At 47.0% G+C, this 14,687-nt stretch overlaps 1 protein-coding gene across 1 annotated transcript in view; it reads left to right on the top strand.

Annotated features, from left to right (window-relative positions):
• Positions 1-14,687, top strand: part of TOPAZ1 (testis and ovary specific PAZ domain containing 1) — a 92,846-nt gene that overhangs the window by 50,734 nt on the left and 27,425 nt on the right. Inside the window, exon 14 of the mRNA XM_034759484.1 lies at positions 7,015-7,189. Within this exon, the coding sequence (XP_034615375.1) occupies positions 7,015-7,189 (175 nt within the window). The remainder of the gene's footprint in view (positions 1-7,014; positions 7,190-14,687) is intronic.

Genomic DNA, 14,687 nt, shown 5'->3' with positions numbered 1-14,687 from the left:
TCATCCCCCACCATCTGTGAAAGGACGGCCCCAAGTCCTACCTCCGAGGCGTGCGTTTGTAGGCTGAATTCCTTTTTGCCGTCCTCGCAATAGCGCTGGACTTCTGCCCGAACCCCCGGCCAGTAGAACCTCCTTAGGACTCTATCCAGGGTCTTGTCTGCTCTTAAATGTCTCCCAAACAGATGACTGTGAACTAACTCTAATACAGTCCTGTGTGTGCCTTCTTGGCACCAAGAGCTGTTCTACTACTTCCCTTCCATATTGGCACTACCCGGTACAACAGATCCTGTTTGATTATATAGTATGGCCCTGGGCCTTTGGTTTCTCCTTCTTCTGGCACGCCATTTACCTTTACTACCTCCTCCCTCACGTTTGCATAAAGAGGGTCATCAGCTTGGTCCTGCCCAAAACACTCGTGTGCGGGACCGATCTGGCCTGATTCTATTGGACTGGGCTCCCCTCCTTCTCTTGGGGGCTTCTGCTCATGCTGGGGGCCGTCTCTGGGTCTCCACTGGTCCGTACTACCTTGCGGTTTCCCTGACGGGGCCTCCTCCCAACCAGGGACATTCCGCTCCTGCTCAGGCGAAACTGGCACCGTTGACTCCGGCCACGCAGGCAGAACTGTCGAGTCCAGTCCCATTGGACTCCCCGGCGTGGGAGAGCCAGGTGGGAGAGTTGGACATGCCATCTACCCCAGATACATTTGGGGCCACAAGGGACCTTTATAGAGACAACGGCCCAGCAGTCTCCGACACCGGAACCAGTGCCGGCGCTGCACAAGGGGCCAGTTCTCTCCAAGGGCAAACCGGGGCACCATTCTCCTTGGCAGCGCTCTATAGCACCGTCCGCCACAGCACCCCTGTGGTCCTCAAGGTTGGACTCCACCTCGGAGTCAGAGTCATATCTCCAGGTGGAGCTGGCACCATTCTCGTTCCCAGCGGGAGGAGGCACACCACGTCCATGTGAATCGCTGGCCTCCTCAATGACAGGCTCCAACGCAATGACCATTTTGGACCCCCTGGGCATGCCATCAAGCTCAGGGGCCAAGCTCTATGTCCCTGTCTGTTGCCTTGGACAGGCAGGGCCTCCCATTTTCCTTGATTGTAAGGGAACCTCCAAAAGGATCAGAGCCTGACACCCAACCTGGCACCAAGGCCGGCACTGCAGTCGGCACCACAGTCAGCACCAAGGTGGCAGCCGGCACTGCCTGTCACCACATACCCAGCATCATGGTGGGGAGGAACCCCGTGAATTGGAGGGTCAGGAGGAACTTGTGCCCATGGGGGTGTCTTCATCTTCCTCCCCAGACAAGGTAGTAGTGGGCTCGTCTGCCTCTTTCCCGGCCATGGACAATAGGGCTCATCAAGAGCTGAATAGAAGAATAGCTCAGACCTAGGTCTTCAGGCAGAAGAGGTATCCGAAGACAGATCCCATGGTGGATATTCTGATGCCAGAAGGGCCGTCAAGGGTGGCCTTGCCTTTGATCAAGACCATTCAGAATACCACAAAGATCCTCTTCCAAACTCCCGCCTCCATTCCACCCCGGCAAAGGGGGTGGAAAGGAAATACTCTGTACTCTGCAAGGGGTATGAATATCTCTTCATCCATCCTCAACAGGGTACATTGGTAGTGGACATGGCCAACGCCAAGGAAAGGCAAGGACAGCAAGGCCCTCCACCAAAATCCAAAGAGGCAAAGAAGCTGGACCTCTTTGACCGTAAAGTCTATTCCATGGGGGCGCTCCAGCTTCAAATTGCTAATCAGCAAGCGGTGCTTAGCCGCTATAATTTTAATTCTTGGAACTCTGTCCAAGTTTAAGGAGCTCCTTCCAACAGACTCCCGATCCGACTTTGGAGCTGTTATCAACGAGGGTAAGGCGATTGCAAGGACTTCCTTGCAGGCTGCGTTGGACGCGGCGGACTTGGCCACCTGCACAGTGTCCACTGCCATTGTTACGTGCTGAAGCTTGTGGCTGCAGGTCTCATGCCTCCCACCAGAGGCACAGCAGACCATTCAGGACTTGCCCTTTGACAGCTTGGGTCTGTTCACAAAACAGATGGACTCTAGGCTTCAGAGCTTAAAAGACTCTAGGGCAACCTTAAAGTCACTGGGCCTCCACATGCCAGCCCTGCAGAGGAAGCATTTTAAGTCTCAGCCCCCGCCTCGCTTCTACCCCTCTCAGCAGAGACAGGACTATAGCAGGAAACGGGGTAGGAGTAATAGGCAAAGGCCTCCGCAGTCATCCTCGAACCAGGGCCTGGGCTTGACGAGGCAGTCTCCGGCTTCCAATAAAACTTTTTGAAGGTGTGCCCTGGGGCGACGCACCAGTCCGCATCCCAGATCCTTTCCCACCTTTTGTGACCCATCTATCCCTTTTCTACCGTGCTTGGCCCCAAATAACCTCAGACTGGTGGGTCATGAGCATGGCAGAATTGAGATATTCTTGACCCACCTGCCCTGTCCCTCTGGAATTAAGGGGCAAGGGTTTCTACTCCTGTTATTTCCTAATTCCCAAGGCTAAGGGTGGGCTCAGGCCTATTTTAGACCTGCAAAACCTCAACAGATTCATAAAGAAGTTGAAGTTCTGCATGGTCTCCCTGACATCCATCATCCCCTCTCTGGATCTGGGGGACTGGCATGCTGCCCTAGACTTTGAAGGACACATTTTCACGTCTCCATAATTCCATCCCACAGAAGATTTCTTCGATTCGTGGTAAACATCCACTATCAGTTCATGGTCCTCCCCTTCAGCCTCTTGGCGGCCCCTCGGGTATTCACCAAGTGCATGGCGGTTGTGGCAACATTCCTACAGAAGCAGCAGGTGCAGGTATTTCCCTACCTGGACAACTGGCTAATCGAGGGCCCATCTCAGGCCCAAGTGGAGGACCATGTGAGTGGTCTTGCCATTCCTCAGACTTGGCCTCATTCTGAACATGGTAAAGTCAACTATAACCCCCACTTAGAGGATAGAGTTTATTGGAGTCCTGCTAGACTCCACCCAGGCCAGGGCTTTTCTTCTGGAAACTCATTTCCTCGCCATGAGCATCAGCAGATTCCCCACCACAGCGGCGTGGGATTGCCTAAAATTACTGAGACATATGGCTGCTTGCACATACGTGGTACAGCACTCCAGACTGCGGCTTCGTTCCCTTCAGGCTTGGCTGGCCCAAGTCTACAGGCTGAACCGAGACCATCTGGACAGACTGGTCACTCTTACCCCTCAGGTTCTCGAGTCCCTCCAGTGGTGGCTTGACCCACAAACAGTATGTGCGGGAATACCCTTCTCCAAACCTCAGCCGATGCTGTCACTAGTCAAGGATGTGTTGGCAATGGAATGGGGAGCACACCTAGGCGACCATAGGACTCAAGGTCTATGGTCCCAGGCAGAACTTTTGCTGCATATCAACCTCAAGGATATGTGTGCGTGCGCCTTGCTTGCCAGACATTTCAAACCCATCTTCAGGGCAGATGTGTGTCAGTATTGACAGACAACACCACAATGATGTTTATATAAATAGACAGGATGGTGCTCGCTCCTCCCCACCTGCGTCAGGAAGCCCTCAAGCTGTAGGAATTTTGCATTGCCTACTCACTACGATTGGAGGCCTCGTACTTTCCGGGTTCACAGAATGAACTGGCCAACCACCTCAGCAGGTCCTTTCACGGCCACGTGTAGTCTCTTCACCTGGATGTTGCCATCAGTATTTTCCAGAGGTGGGGCTCTCCCCAGATAGACCTGTTTGTGACACAACAGGAAGGTTCAGCAGTTCTGCTCCTTCCTGAATCACAGTGAAGGCTCGCTCATGGACGCCTTCTTCCTTTCCTGGAAAGGACGCCTGCTGTATGCATTCCCACTGTTCTATCTCATCCACAAAGTCCTCATCAAGGTCCAACAGGACAAAGTGTCATTAATCTTGATAGCTCCAGTATAGCCATGTCAGCACTGGTTCACCACGCTGCTGGACCTGTTCGTGGACACACCTATAACTCTGCCCCTGGTTCTGGACTTGATCACCCAGGACCACAGCCGCCTTTAGCACCCCAACATGGAGTCTCTCCACCTCATGGCATGGAAAAACTCCATGGCTAAACACGTTGGAGCTTGCATGCTCAGACTTGATTATGGAGGTTCTCCTCAGCAGCAGAAAGCTTCCACTTGTGCCACTTATCTGGCTAAGTGGAAGAGGTTTTCAATTTGGTCACTTCAGAAGGGCACTCCTCCATTGCAGATCTCAATTCCCTTCATCCTGGACTATTTACTCCAGTTAAAAGCAGCAGGGTTGGCAATATCATCAATAAAGATTCACCTGGCTGCGATTTCAGCTTCCCACCCTGGTGCATTGGGCCACTCGGTGTTTGCTAGCCCTATCATCGGCCCTTTTCTCAAGGGTGTAGACAGACTGTACCCTAAAGTACAGCAACCGATCCCCCCCATGGCTTCTCAGTTTGGTGCTCTCTAGGCTGATGGGCCCTCCTTCGAGCCCCTGGCAGCTTGTTCTCTCCTTTACCTTTCATGGAAAGTAGCGTTCCTAGTGGTTATAACATTAATCAGAAAAGTGTCTGAGCTCAAGGCTCTGACGTCCAAGCCCCTTTATTCCATGTTTTATAAGGACAAGGTGCAGTTACAACCACACACGGCTTTCAGGACATCTTTGGTGTTCTGCCTCAAGCTACATGCTAACATGCTTCAGTCCCTGGACGTTAGACGCGCGCTAGCTTTTTACATTGAGCGGACACAGCCAGTTAGAAGGTCGACACAGCTCTTCATGGCCATTGCCGAGAGGATGAAAGGTCTTCCTGTCTCATCCCAAAGAATCTCCTCTTGGATCACGGCCTGTATCAGGACGTACTATATCTTGGCAAAAATTCTGTCTCCACCGTTGACAGCGCACTCTACAAGAGTGGAAAGCTTCCTCTGCGGTGTTCCTGGCTCAGGTCCCCATTCAGGACATCTGCAGGGCGGCGACGTGGTCGTCGATTCACACCTTAACGTCACACTATACCATCACTCAACAGGCTAGAGACAATGCTGCATTTGGTAAAGCGATGCTTCAGTCTGCAACTCGGTGAACTCCGACCTCTCTGGGGGACTGCTTGGGAGTCACCTACTTGGAATTGACATGAGCAATCACTTGAAGAAAAAAAAAAGTTACCTAACTTTCGTAACTGTTGTTCTTTTGAGATGTGTTGCTCATGTCCATTCCAAGACCCCTCCGCCTCCCCTCTCTCGGAGTATCCGGCAAGAAGGAACTTGAAGAGGCAGCGGGTTGGCAGGGACCTATATACACGGCCATAAAGGCACCACTCCAGGCAGCTCTACAGCCAACCCAGCGAGTACCACTAAGGGAAAAACCTTCCGATGACTGTGCACGTGGTGCGCAGACACCTACTTGGAATGGACATGAGCAACACATCTCAAAGAACAACAGTTACGAAAGGTAGGTAACCATTTTTTCTGGGAACAAACACCATTCTCTTTATTCCTGTATTTCAAATAGGAAATTGTATAACTAACTGTTTTAAAGGGGCAGATGAGTTCCAGCTTGTGTAGTTATTGGCTGGTTTTGCACCTCAATCGTACCCCTAGTGCTTGTCTGCACATAAACCATTACAGCGAGACAGCTGCACCAGTGCAGCTGTGCCGCTGGAGCACTTCAGTGAAGACACTGACTGTGCCAATGGGAGGGCTTCTCCCATTGGCATAGGTACTCCATTCCCCAAGAGGTGGTAGCTAGGTTGATGGGAGAATTCTCCTGTTGACCTAGTATTGTCTACACCAGACATTAGGTCAGTTTTACTGTGTCGCTTGGCATGTGGATTTTTCACACCCCTGAGCGACATAGTTATACTGACCTAATTTCCTAGTGTAGACCAGGCCCTAGTCTGCCTAGAGGGCAATAAATACACCAGAACTGATATATATGTGGTGATGTTCTCTGAAAAGTGTGTCTGTTTAAACAAATATACATTAAGAGGTTTGTTTTTTATCAATTATTTCCAAATGACATTTGCTCAATTTTCAAGAGAAAATGTTACTTCTAGTAACTTTTTACTTGTAAAACTGAGTAAATTCAGTGTGAAAATGGAGAGAGACTAAACATGAAACCACACAATGGCACTTTTAAAGTCACTTTTCAGAGTAGAACAGAACTTTGAGTGTATGTTTTGGGAAAAGATATTTAATATGTTTATAAATTTATCTGGTTTGTGAGGCTATCAGTTTGATCAAATTTTCAGATGATTCAGAAACTCCATATATAGCAAACACAGTATATGATACAAGAAAAATAAAGACTTACATTTTGAAGGGCTGGTTTGATAAACAACTCTAATTGTATACATTTGGAAAGGGTCAATATTAAACAAAAATATAAAATGGGAGAATGTGATAGAAACATTGCAGAAAAACATTTTAAGTCGGTTGAACATGCATAACAGTCATGGAAAGCAGACTATAGAAACTTACAATGTGAGGCTATAACAAAATACCTGGAATGTGCATACTGAAGGTATTGCATATAATACCATTAATGTTCCTTTGCCAATAGTGACGGGGGGACCTCATTTTAGTTCAGTTAGGGGTTTTTCACTGAAAAAAGGCTGGAAATAAAACAGCATGAAGAATAACAACAAAGAAAACAGGGTTGGAAGACATAATACATGAGGAGATACTAATAGAATCATAAAGAAATGGAGTTAAAACAGTATGAACATTTGAAAGGAAATAATACAAAGGGGGGATTTTTAAATTGAAGTTAGGAAAAATTAGCTTTCTTATCTGATCTAGACAAAATAAGAGCAATAAAACAGCCTACTATAAGAGCTGGTTGAGACATCATTGAGGGAAATGTTCAGAAGGTTAGATAACATATTTAAGAATATAAAAAGAGAATTTGTACAAGGTGCATTTTGAGCACCTAATAGTTCCTGCCAGCTGTACCATCTGAGTTATAATAACTAATAACTGGTCTTTTGTAGCAAACTTACTTACATTTATTATTTGACTTTTAACAGCTCTGTAAAGAAAAAGGTGACTGGGCCAAATTGGGAACTTTATATGTTAATATGAGAATAGGATGTGAAAATTTTGGTGACCTTCAGAAATTGACTTTATATATTGCTGACATGCTAACAAGAGACTCCAAGGAAGAGAGACCAGGAGTTCCTTTTTGTGAATTTGCTGAAGCAGGTAAAACTAAGATAATCATAATGTATATGTTGCATTTGACATTTTAGCATTCACTCTCTACACTGAACAGGTGTAAGAAGAAAACTGAAATTATGTGATGAATTATAAAGCTACTATTCTCTTGATCTTGTTTATTTAAATGTATATCGTGCACTAATCAAAATTCCTCTTGCTACATGTAAAATTAACATTAAGTAAACATGTTAAATAGCAGATAAACTCCCTGAACCCCCTGATCAGAAAGAAAAAGTAAAACCCATCCCACTCAACTACCCCTCCAAAAAAAAAAAAAAAATCAGAGTAAATTTATTGGCCTTTCAGCATGCCCTAAAAGATGCAAACTTTGCTTGTCAGGCCAAGAAGAAAAGCATGTTCCAGAATTGAGGGCCCTCTACTGAGAATGACCTGCTCCAGACAAACAAATGTAAGAACCAACAGCTTGCCTCCAGCTTGGATAATGGCACAAGGGGAGGCAGACATAGGCTCTTAAGTGCACATGACATGACCAAACCATTAAGGACTTCAGTGGGCAAAGCAAACACCTTGAATTGAACCCACAAACAAATTGAAACAATTAGTGTTTCTGGAGCAGAGATGTAATATGCTGTATGTATAACACTATTAATTAAGGAAGAAAACATATTTTGTACTAGCATGCAGGGTGAGGAGGCAGTTTAAAGAGATCCTGCCCCTGAGTGAGACTCCTCATTTGTTCAAGCTGACAGAGCAAGGTCTGTACCCTTTCATCTCAAACTGCCCTTACTCTTTTTAAATTATTTATATATAGTTCTTGATTATTATTATTTTTAGGTTAAATTGTACTGAAATTGAGTTTTATACTGCTAGGTCCATGCCATTGTGCAACATTATGTCACGATGATGGTGATGTCATGGTAGGGGGTCTACAGACCACCAAACCAGGAAGAAGAGATGGATGAGGCTTTTTTTAAACAACTAACAAAATCATCCAAAGCGCACAGGACTTGGTGGTGATGGGGAACTTCAACTACCCCAGACATCTTTTGGGAAAATAACAAGTCAGGGCACAGATTATCCAACAAGTTCTTGGAATGTATTGGAGGCAAATTTTTATGTCAGAAGGTGGAGAACCGCAGGGATCAGTTCTGGGTCCGGTTCTGTTCAATATCTTCATCAGTGATTTAGATAATGGCATAGAGAGTACACTTATAAAGTTTGCGGACAATACCAAGCTGGGAGGGGTTGCAAGTGCTTTGGAGGCTAGGATTAAAATTCAAAATGATCTGCACAAACTGGAGAAATGGTCTGAAGTAAATAGGATGAAATTCAGTAAGGACAAATGCAAAGTACTCCACTTAGGAAGGAACAATCCGTTGCACACATACAAAATGGGAAATGACTGCCTAGGAAGGAGTACTGCGGAAAGGGATCTGGGGATCATAGTGGATCACAAGCTAAATATGAGTCAACAGTGTAACACAGTTGCAAAAAAAGCAAACATCATTCTGGTATGTATTAGCAGGAGTATTGTAAGCAAGACACAAGAAGTAATTCTTCCGCTCTACTCTGTGCTGATTAGGCCTCAACTGGAGTATTGTGTCCAGTTCTGGGTGCCACATTTCAGGAAAGATGTGGACAAATTGGAGAAAGTCCAGAGAAGAGCAACAAAAATGATCAGAGGTCTAGAAAACATGACCTATGAGGGAAGATTGAAAAAACTGGGTTTGTTTAGTCTGGAGAAGAGACGATTGAGAGGGGGACATAACAGTTTTCAAGTACATAAAAGGTGGTTACAAGGAGGAGGGAGAAAAATGGTTGTTCTTAACCTCTGAGGATAGGACAAGAAGCAATGGGCTTAAATTGCAGCACGGGTGGTTTAGATTGGACAATAGGAAAAACTTCCTAACTGTCAGGGTGGTTAAGCACTGGAATAAATTGCTTAAGGAGGTGGCGGAATCTCATCACTGGGGATTTTTAAGAGAGGTTGGACAAACACCTGTCAGGGATGGTCTAGATCAGGGGTCTCAAACACGCGGTGGCCCGTGGAGCTCTTGCATGTGGCCTGCCAAGCTCCCCCACCCCCTCCCGCCCCTCTGCCTATCCGCGGGATTGCCCCCTGTGGCGTTGCGAGCCCCGCGCCGCTCTGTGAAGCAGCTGGCAGCATGTCCCTTCGGGCTGGGGGGGGAAGGGAGAAGGAGCAGAGGGCTCCTGCATTGCCTCCTTCCAGGCACCGCCCCCTGCAGCTCCCATTGGCCGGGAACAGGGAACCGCGGCAATGGGAGCTTTGTGGGAGGTACCTAGAGGAACGGCAAGAGCAGCGCACGCACGGGATCCTGAGGCCCCCCTCGCGCCCCCAGGGGCTGCAGGGACATGGTTCCAGCTGCTTCCTAGAACGGAGCGGCTGGGGGCCAGGGCAGGCAGGCAGGGAGCCTGCCCTGGCCCCGGTGCGTGCCACTGCCACCCCAGAGCCGCTCTAGGTAAGTGGCGCTGGGCTGGAGCTCGCACCCTGCACCCCTCCTGCACCCCAACTCCTTGCCCTGAGCCCCCTGCCACATCCCACACCCCTCCTGCATCCCAACCCCCTGCCCTGAGCCCCCTGCCGCATCCCACACCCCTCCTGCACTCCCTGCCCTGAGCCACCTGCCGCACCCCTCACCCTCTTGCACCCCACCTACCAACGCCCTGCCCTGAGCCCCCTGCACACCACCTGCACCTCAACTCCCTGCCCTGAGCCCCCACCGCACCCTGCACCCTTTCTGCACCTCCTGGGGGCAGCGTTGGGGTGGGGACTTCAGGGAAGGGGTTGGAATGGGGCAGGGAAGGGGTGGGAAGAGGTGGGGCCTAATGGAAGGGGTGGAGTGGGGGCAGGGCCAGAGGCAGCAAAGGGGGGTGTCAGTGATGCGGCCCTCAGTTCAGTGCACTAGTCCTCATGTGGCCCTCGTGGTCATTTGAGTTTGAGACCCCTGGTCTAGATAATACTTAGTCCTGCCTTGAGTGCAGGGGACTGGACTAGATGGCCTCTCAAGGTCCCTTCCAATTCTATGATTATCACGGCTTGTGTTTTCAGCCCATCTTGGAGACAATAGTATGAACATCTGTCCTAATCAGAATCATTCTCAAAGGTGTCTAAATCAGAGCTGGCCTCAACACTAAGGGTTCCTATACTCCACTTCATTGCCCAGAATGCAAACAAATTCTCCCAGTTTCCTCAAACTGCTTTATTTTTAACTATGCATTTTCAGCCAGAATCACTCATGATCTCTGCAGCCAGTGAGAAAGTAGGAGTAAGGAAGTCTCATGTACTCAAGATAATACCAGGAGGTTAGAATTTTGGGGGATAATAATTTTTATGGTGAGAGCATCCAAAGATTTCAGTCAAGATCAGAGCTCCACTGTGGTAGGTACAACACAAAAAAGAAAACAGGATCCCGGCTTTGAAGGGCTTACAATCTTGCAAATGAGAACAGGAAATTATCAAGCTCTCTAATTCAATACAACAACTTCTGTTGGGATAAAATCCTCCTGTCATTTATTTCCTCTTTCCATCAGCCTGAGTGGTGTTGGAACTCTTCCTTCCCCTGTGTCTTGTTAATTTGTCCTCTCATATAGCTGTTGATTATTCCAGTTTAACTAGTTAAAGTAGTTTGTAGGATTGTTTTTATTGTTCATATTAAAATGTAACTTGACCCATTAGGATTCTCCTTCCATGGCAGAAGGAGAGAGATAGGGATTTAAGGACTCCTTTTGCTGTGACAAAATGTCTAAGGATAAGTACCCTATATACTTGACAACTTTGGGAGAAGGACATTTGCCTGTTGGATGTGTAATCTATATGGTCTTTGACCGGAGGACATGGAGCCATAAGCCCAAGACCTTCCTGACCGAAGAAGCCTTGGAGATGTCAAGACCTGAGAATTAGTTTTTCTGTGGGATATACCCCTTGTCCAGATTACTCAGAGTTGAAAGAATTTTTTGGGTTTAAGTCTAACATCTGTTTGGAGAAGGACTTAAGTGGTTTGGGTTTGAGGACTTCAAAGTCTTTGGACCCAGAATCTTTGAATCTATGAGCTGAAATGCTTAATAGAATGGGGCACTCTTTGGAACTGCTGCCTGCTGCTTTCTAAGAAGAGAAGAAAGGAACAACATAAGAGCAAACAACATTTATTTAGGGATTTATTATGGAGTCAGTGCTGGTGGTTGGTTCTGATCGTGAGATGCAATATTCAGCCTCCCCAGGTCTTAGAGGTCCAGAGGCTGAGAGGGCTTTCTCAGATATCAGGCATTCAGATCTTTTGTCTGCCCTAGAGGGAGCTTCTGGCTTTTCCTTCAGGGATGTTGTTAGGCAATATCTGGGCTTTGCAAGAGAGGTTCTCTTTTTGGCTTTTTCAGTTTCCAGCCCAGATTATTTCCTTATTAGATTAGCACATTCCATAGTGGTGCAGTTCTCTTTAGGTCCCATTGTCTCTGCAGATCCACATTGGCGCACCCACCTCACTTCCATTTCAGAGATTTAAAGAATGTGTTTGGAGAAGAATGGAGGGATATTTGTGTAGAAGGGAATATTTATCCCCTCAGTTCCAGAATACCAGATAGAAGGAGCACAAAGTGCACTATAGTATTTTTCAAAGGCACGATTCCTACTGTGCTGGCTCATCAGAAGCTATACTTTTGAACAACAGCTGCTGGTGAGCAGCCTTTAATTTTCTCTGTCAGATACCTGAAGATTCCCAGAGGGGAAAGTGAAAGCCAGTGCAATACAAATAGTGTTCTACATTATATTTGAAACTAGACACACTGACCAGGACAGAAATAACATCAATTACAATTAGGGCTGTCAGTTAATCGCAGTTAACTCACACGATTAACTCAAAAAAATTAATCGTGATTAATCCCACCGTTAAACAATAGAATACCAATTGAAATGTATTCAATATTTTTGATGTTTTTGTACATTTCAAATATATCGATTTCAGTTACATCACAGAATACAAAGTGTACAGTGCTCACTCTATATTTATTACAAATATTTGCACTGTAAAATGATAAAAGAAATAGTATTTTTCAATTCACAAGTACTGTCGTGCAATCTCTTTATCATGAAAGTGCAATTTACAAATAGATTTTTTGTTACATAACTGCACTCAAAAACAAAACAGTGTAAAACTTTAGAACCTACAAGTCCACTCAGTCCTACTTCTTGTTCAGCTAATTGCTAAGAGAAACAAATTTGTTTACATTTACGGGAGGTAATGCTGCCCGCTTATTATTTACAATGTCACGTGAAAGTGAGAACAGACAGTCTTATGACACTGTTGTAGCTGATGTTGCAAGATATTTACATGCCATATGCGCTAAATATTCATATGCCTCTTCATGCTTCAGCCATCATTCCAGAAGACATGCTTCCATCTTGATGATGCTCGTTAAAAATATAATGCGTTAATTAAATTTGTGACTGAACTCCTTGGGGGAGAATTGTATGTCTCCTGCTCTGTTTTACCCTCATTCTGCCATATATCTCCTGTTATAGCAGTCTCAGATGATGACGCAGCACATGTTTGTTTTAAGAACGCTTTCACCACAAACTTGACAAAATGCAAAGAAGATACCAATGTGAAATTTCTAAAGATAGCAACAGTATTCGTCCCAAGATTTAAGAATCTGAAGTGCCTTCCAAAATCTGAGAGGGCTGAGGTGTGGAGCATGCTTTCAGAAGTCTTAAAAGAGCCACACTCCGATGTGGAAACTACAGAACCCTAACCACCAAAAAAGAAAATCAACCTTCTGCAAGTGGCATCTGCTTCAGATTATGAAAATGAACATGTCAGTCTGCACTGCTTTGGATCATTAATGAGCAGAACCTGTCATCAGCATGAACGTATGTCCTCTGGAATGGTGGTTGAAGCATCAAAGGACATAGTCTTTAGCGCATCTGGTATGTAAATATCTTGCAGCGCCGGCTACAACTGTGCCATGCAAACACCTGTTCTCACTTTCAGGTGACATTGTAAACAAGAAGCGGTAGCGTTATCCTCTGCAAATGTATACAAACCTGTTTCTCTGAGCGATTGGCTGAACAAGATGTAGGACTGATTGGACTTGTAGGCTCTAAGGGTATGTCTACACTACGGGATTATTCTGATTTTACAGAAACCGGTTTTTGGCAACAGATTGTATAAAGTCGAATGTATGCGGCCACACTGAGCACATTAATTAGGCGGTGTGCGTCCATGTACCGGGGCTAGCGTCGATTTTCGGAACGTTGCACTGTGGGTAGCTATCCCATAGTTCCTGCAGTCTCCTCCGCTTATTGGAATTCTGGGTTGAGATCCCAATGCCTGATGGGGCCAAAAACATTGTCGTGGGTGGTTCTGGGTACATCTTCCCCCTCCCACCGGGAAAGCAACGGCAGACAACCATTTCGCGCCTTTTTCCTGGGTGAACAGTGCAGACGCCATACTGTGGCAAGCATGGAGCCCGCTCTGCTCAAGACAGCAGTCGTGAACATTGTAAACACCTCACGCATTATCGTGCAATTTATGCTGAACCAGAACCTGCAAAACCAGGCAACGAGGAGTAGGCTACGGCAGCGCGGCGACGAGAGTGATGAGGACATGGACCTGGAATTCTATCAAACCTCAGGCCCCAGCGCTTTGGAGATCATGCTGTTAATGGGGCAGGTTCATGCCGTGGAACGCTGATTCTGGGCCCGGGAAGCAAGCAGAGAGTGGTGGGACATAGTGTTGGAGGTGTGGGACGATTCCCAGTGGCTGCAAAACTTTCGCATGTGTAAGGGCACTTTCATGGAACTTTGTGACTTGCTTTCCCCTGCCCTAAAGCGCCAGAATACCAAGATGAGAGCAGCCCTCACAGTTGAGAAGCGAGTGGCAATAGCCCTGTGGAAGCTTGCAATGCCAGACAGCTACAGGTCAGTCGGGAATCAATTTGGAGTGGGCAAATCTACTGTGGGGGCTGCTGTGATGCAAGTAGCCAAAGCAATCACTGAGCTGCTGCTACCAAAGGTAGTGACTCTGGGAAACGTGCAGGTCATAGTGGGTGGCTTTGCTGCAATGGGATTCCCTAACTGTGGTGGGGCGATAGATGGAACCCATATCCCTATCTTGGCACCGGAGCACCAGGGCAGCCAGTACGTAAACCGCAAGGGGTACTTTTCAGTGGTGCTGCAAGCACTGGTGGATCACAAGGGACGTTTCACCAACATCAACGTGGACTGGCCAGGAAGAGTTCATGACGCTCGCGTCTTCAGGAACGCTACTCTGTTTAAATGGCTGCAGCAAGGGACTTACTTCCCAGACCAGAAAATAACAGTTGGGGATGTTGAATCGTAGAATATCAGGGTTGGAAGGGACCTCAGGAGGTCATCTAGTCCAACCCCCTGCTCAAAGCAGGACCAATCCCCAGACAGATTTTTACCCCAGTTCCCTAAATGACCCCCTCAAGGATTGAACTCTCAACCCTGGGTTTAGCAGGCCAATGTTCAAACCACTGAGCTATCCCT

Source organism: Trachemys scripta, chromosome 2, assembly GCF_013100865.1.
Source record: "Trachemys scripta elegans isolate TJP31775 chromosome 2, CAS_Tse_1.0, whole genome shotgun sequence".
In the NCBI taxonomy this organism is placed as follows: Eukaryota; Metazoa; Chordata; order Testudines; family Emydidae; genus Trachemys; species Trachemys scripta.
Note: the sequence above shows the minus strand (reverse complement) of the source record. Positions and strands in the feature narration are given on the sequence as shown.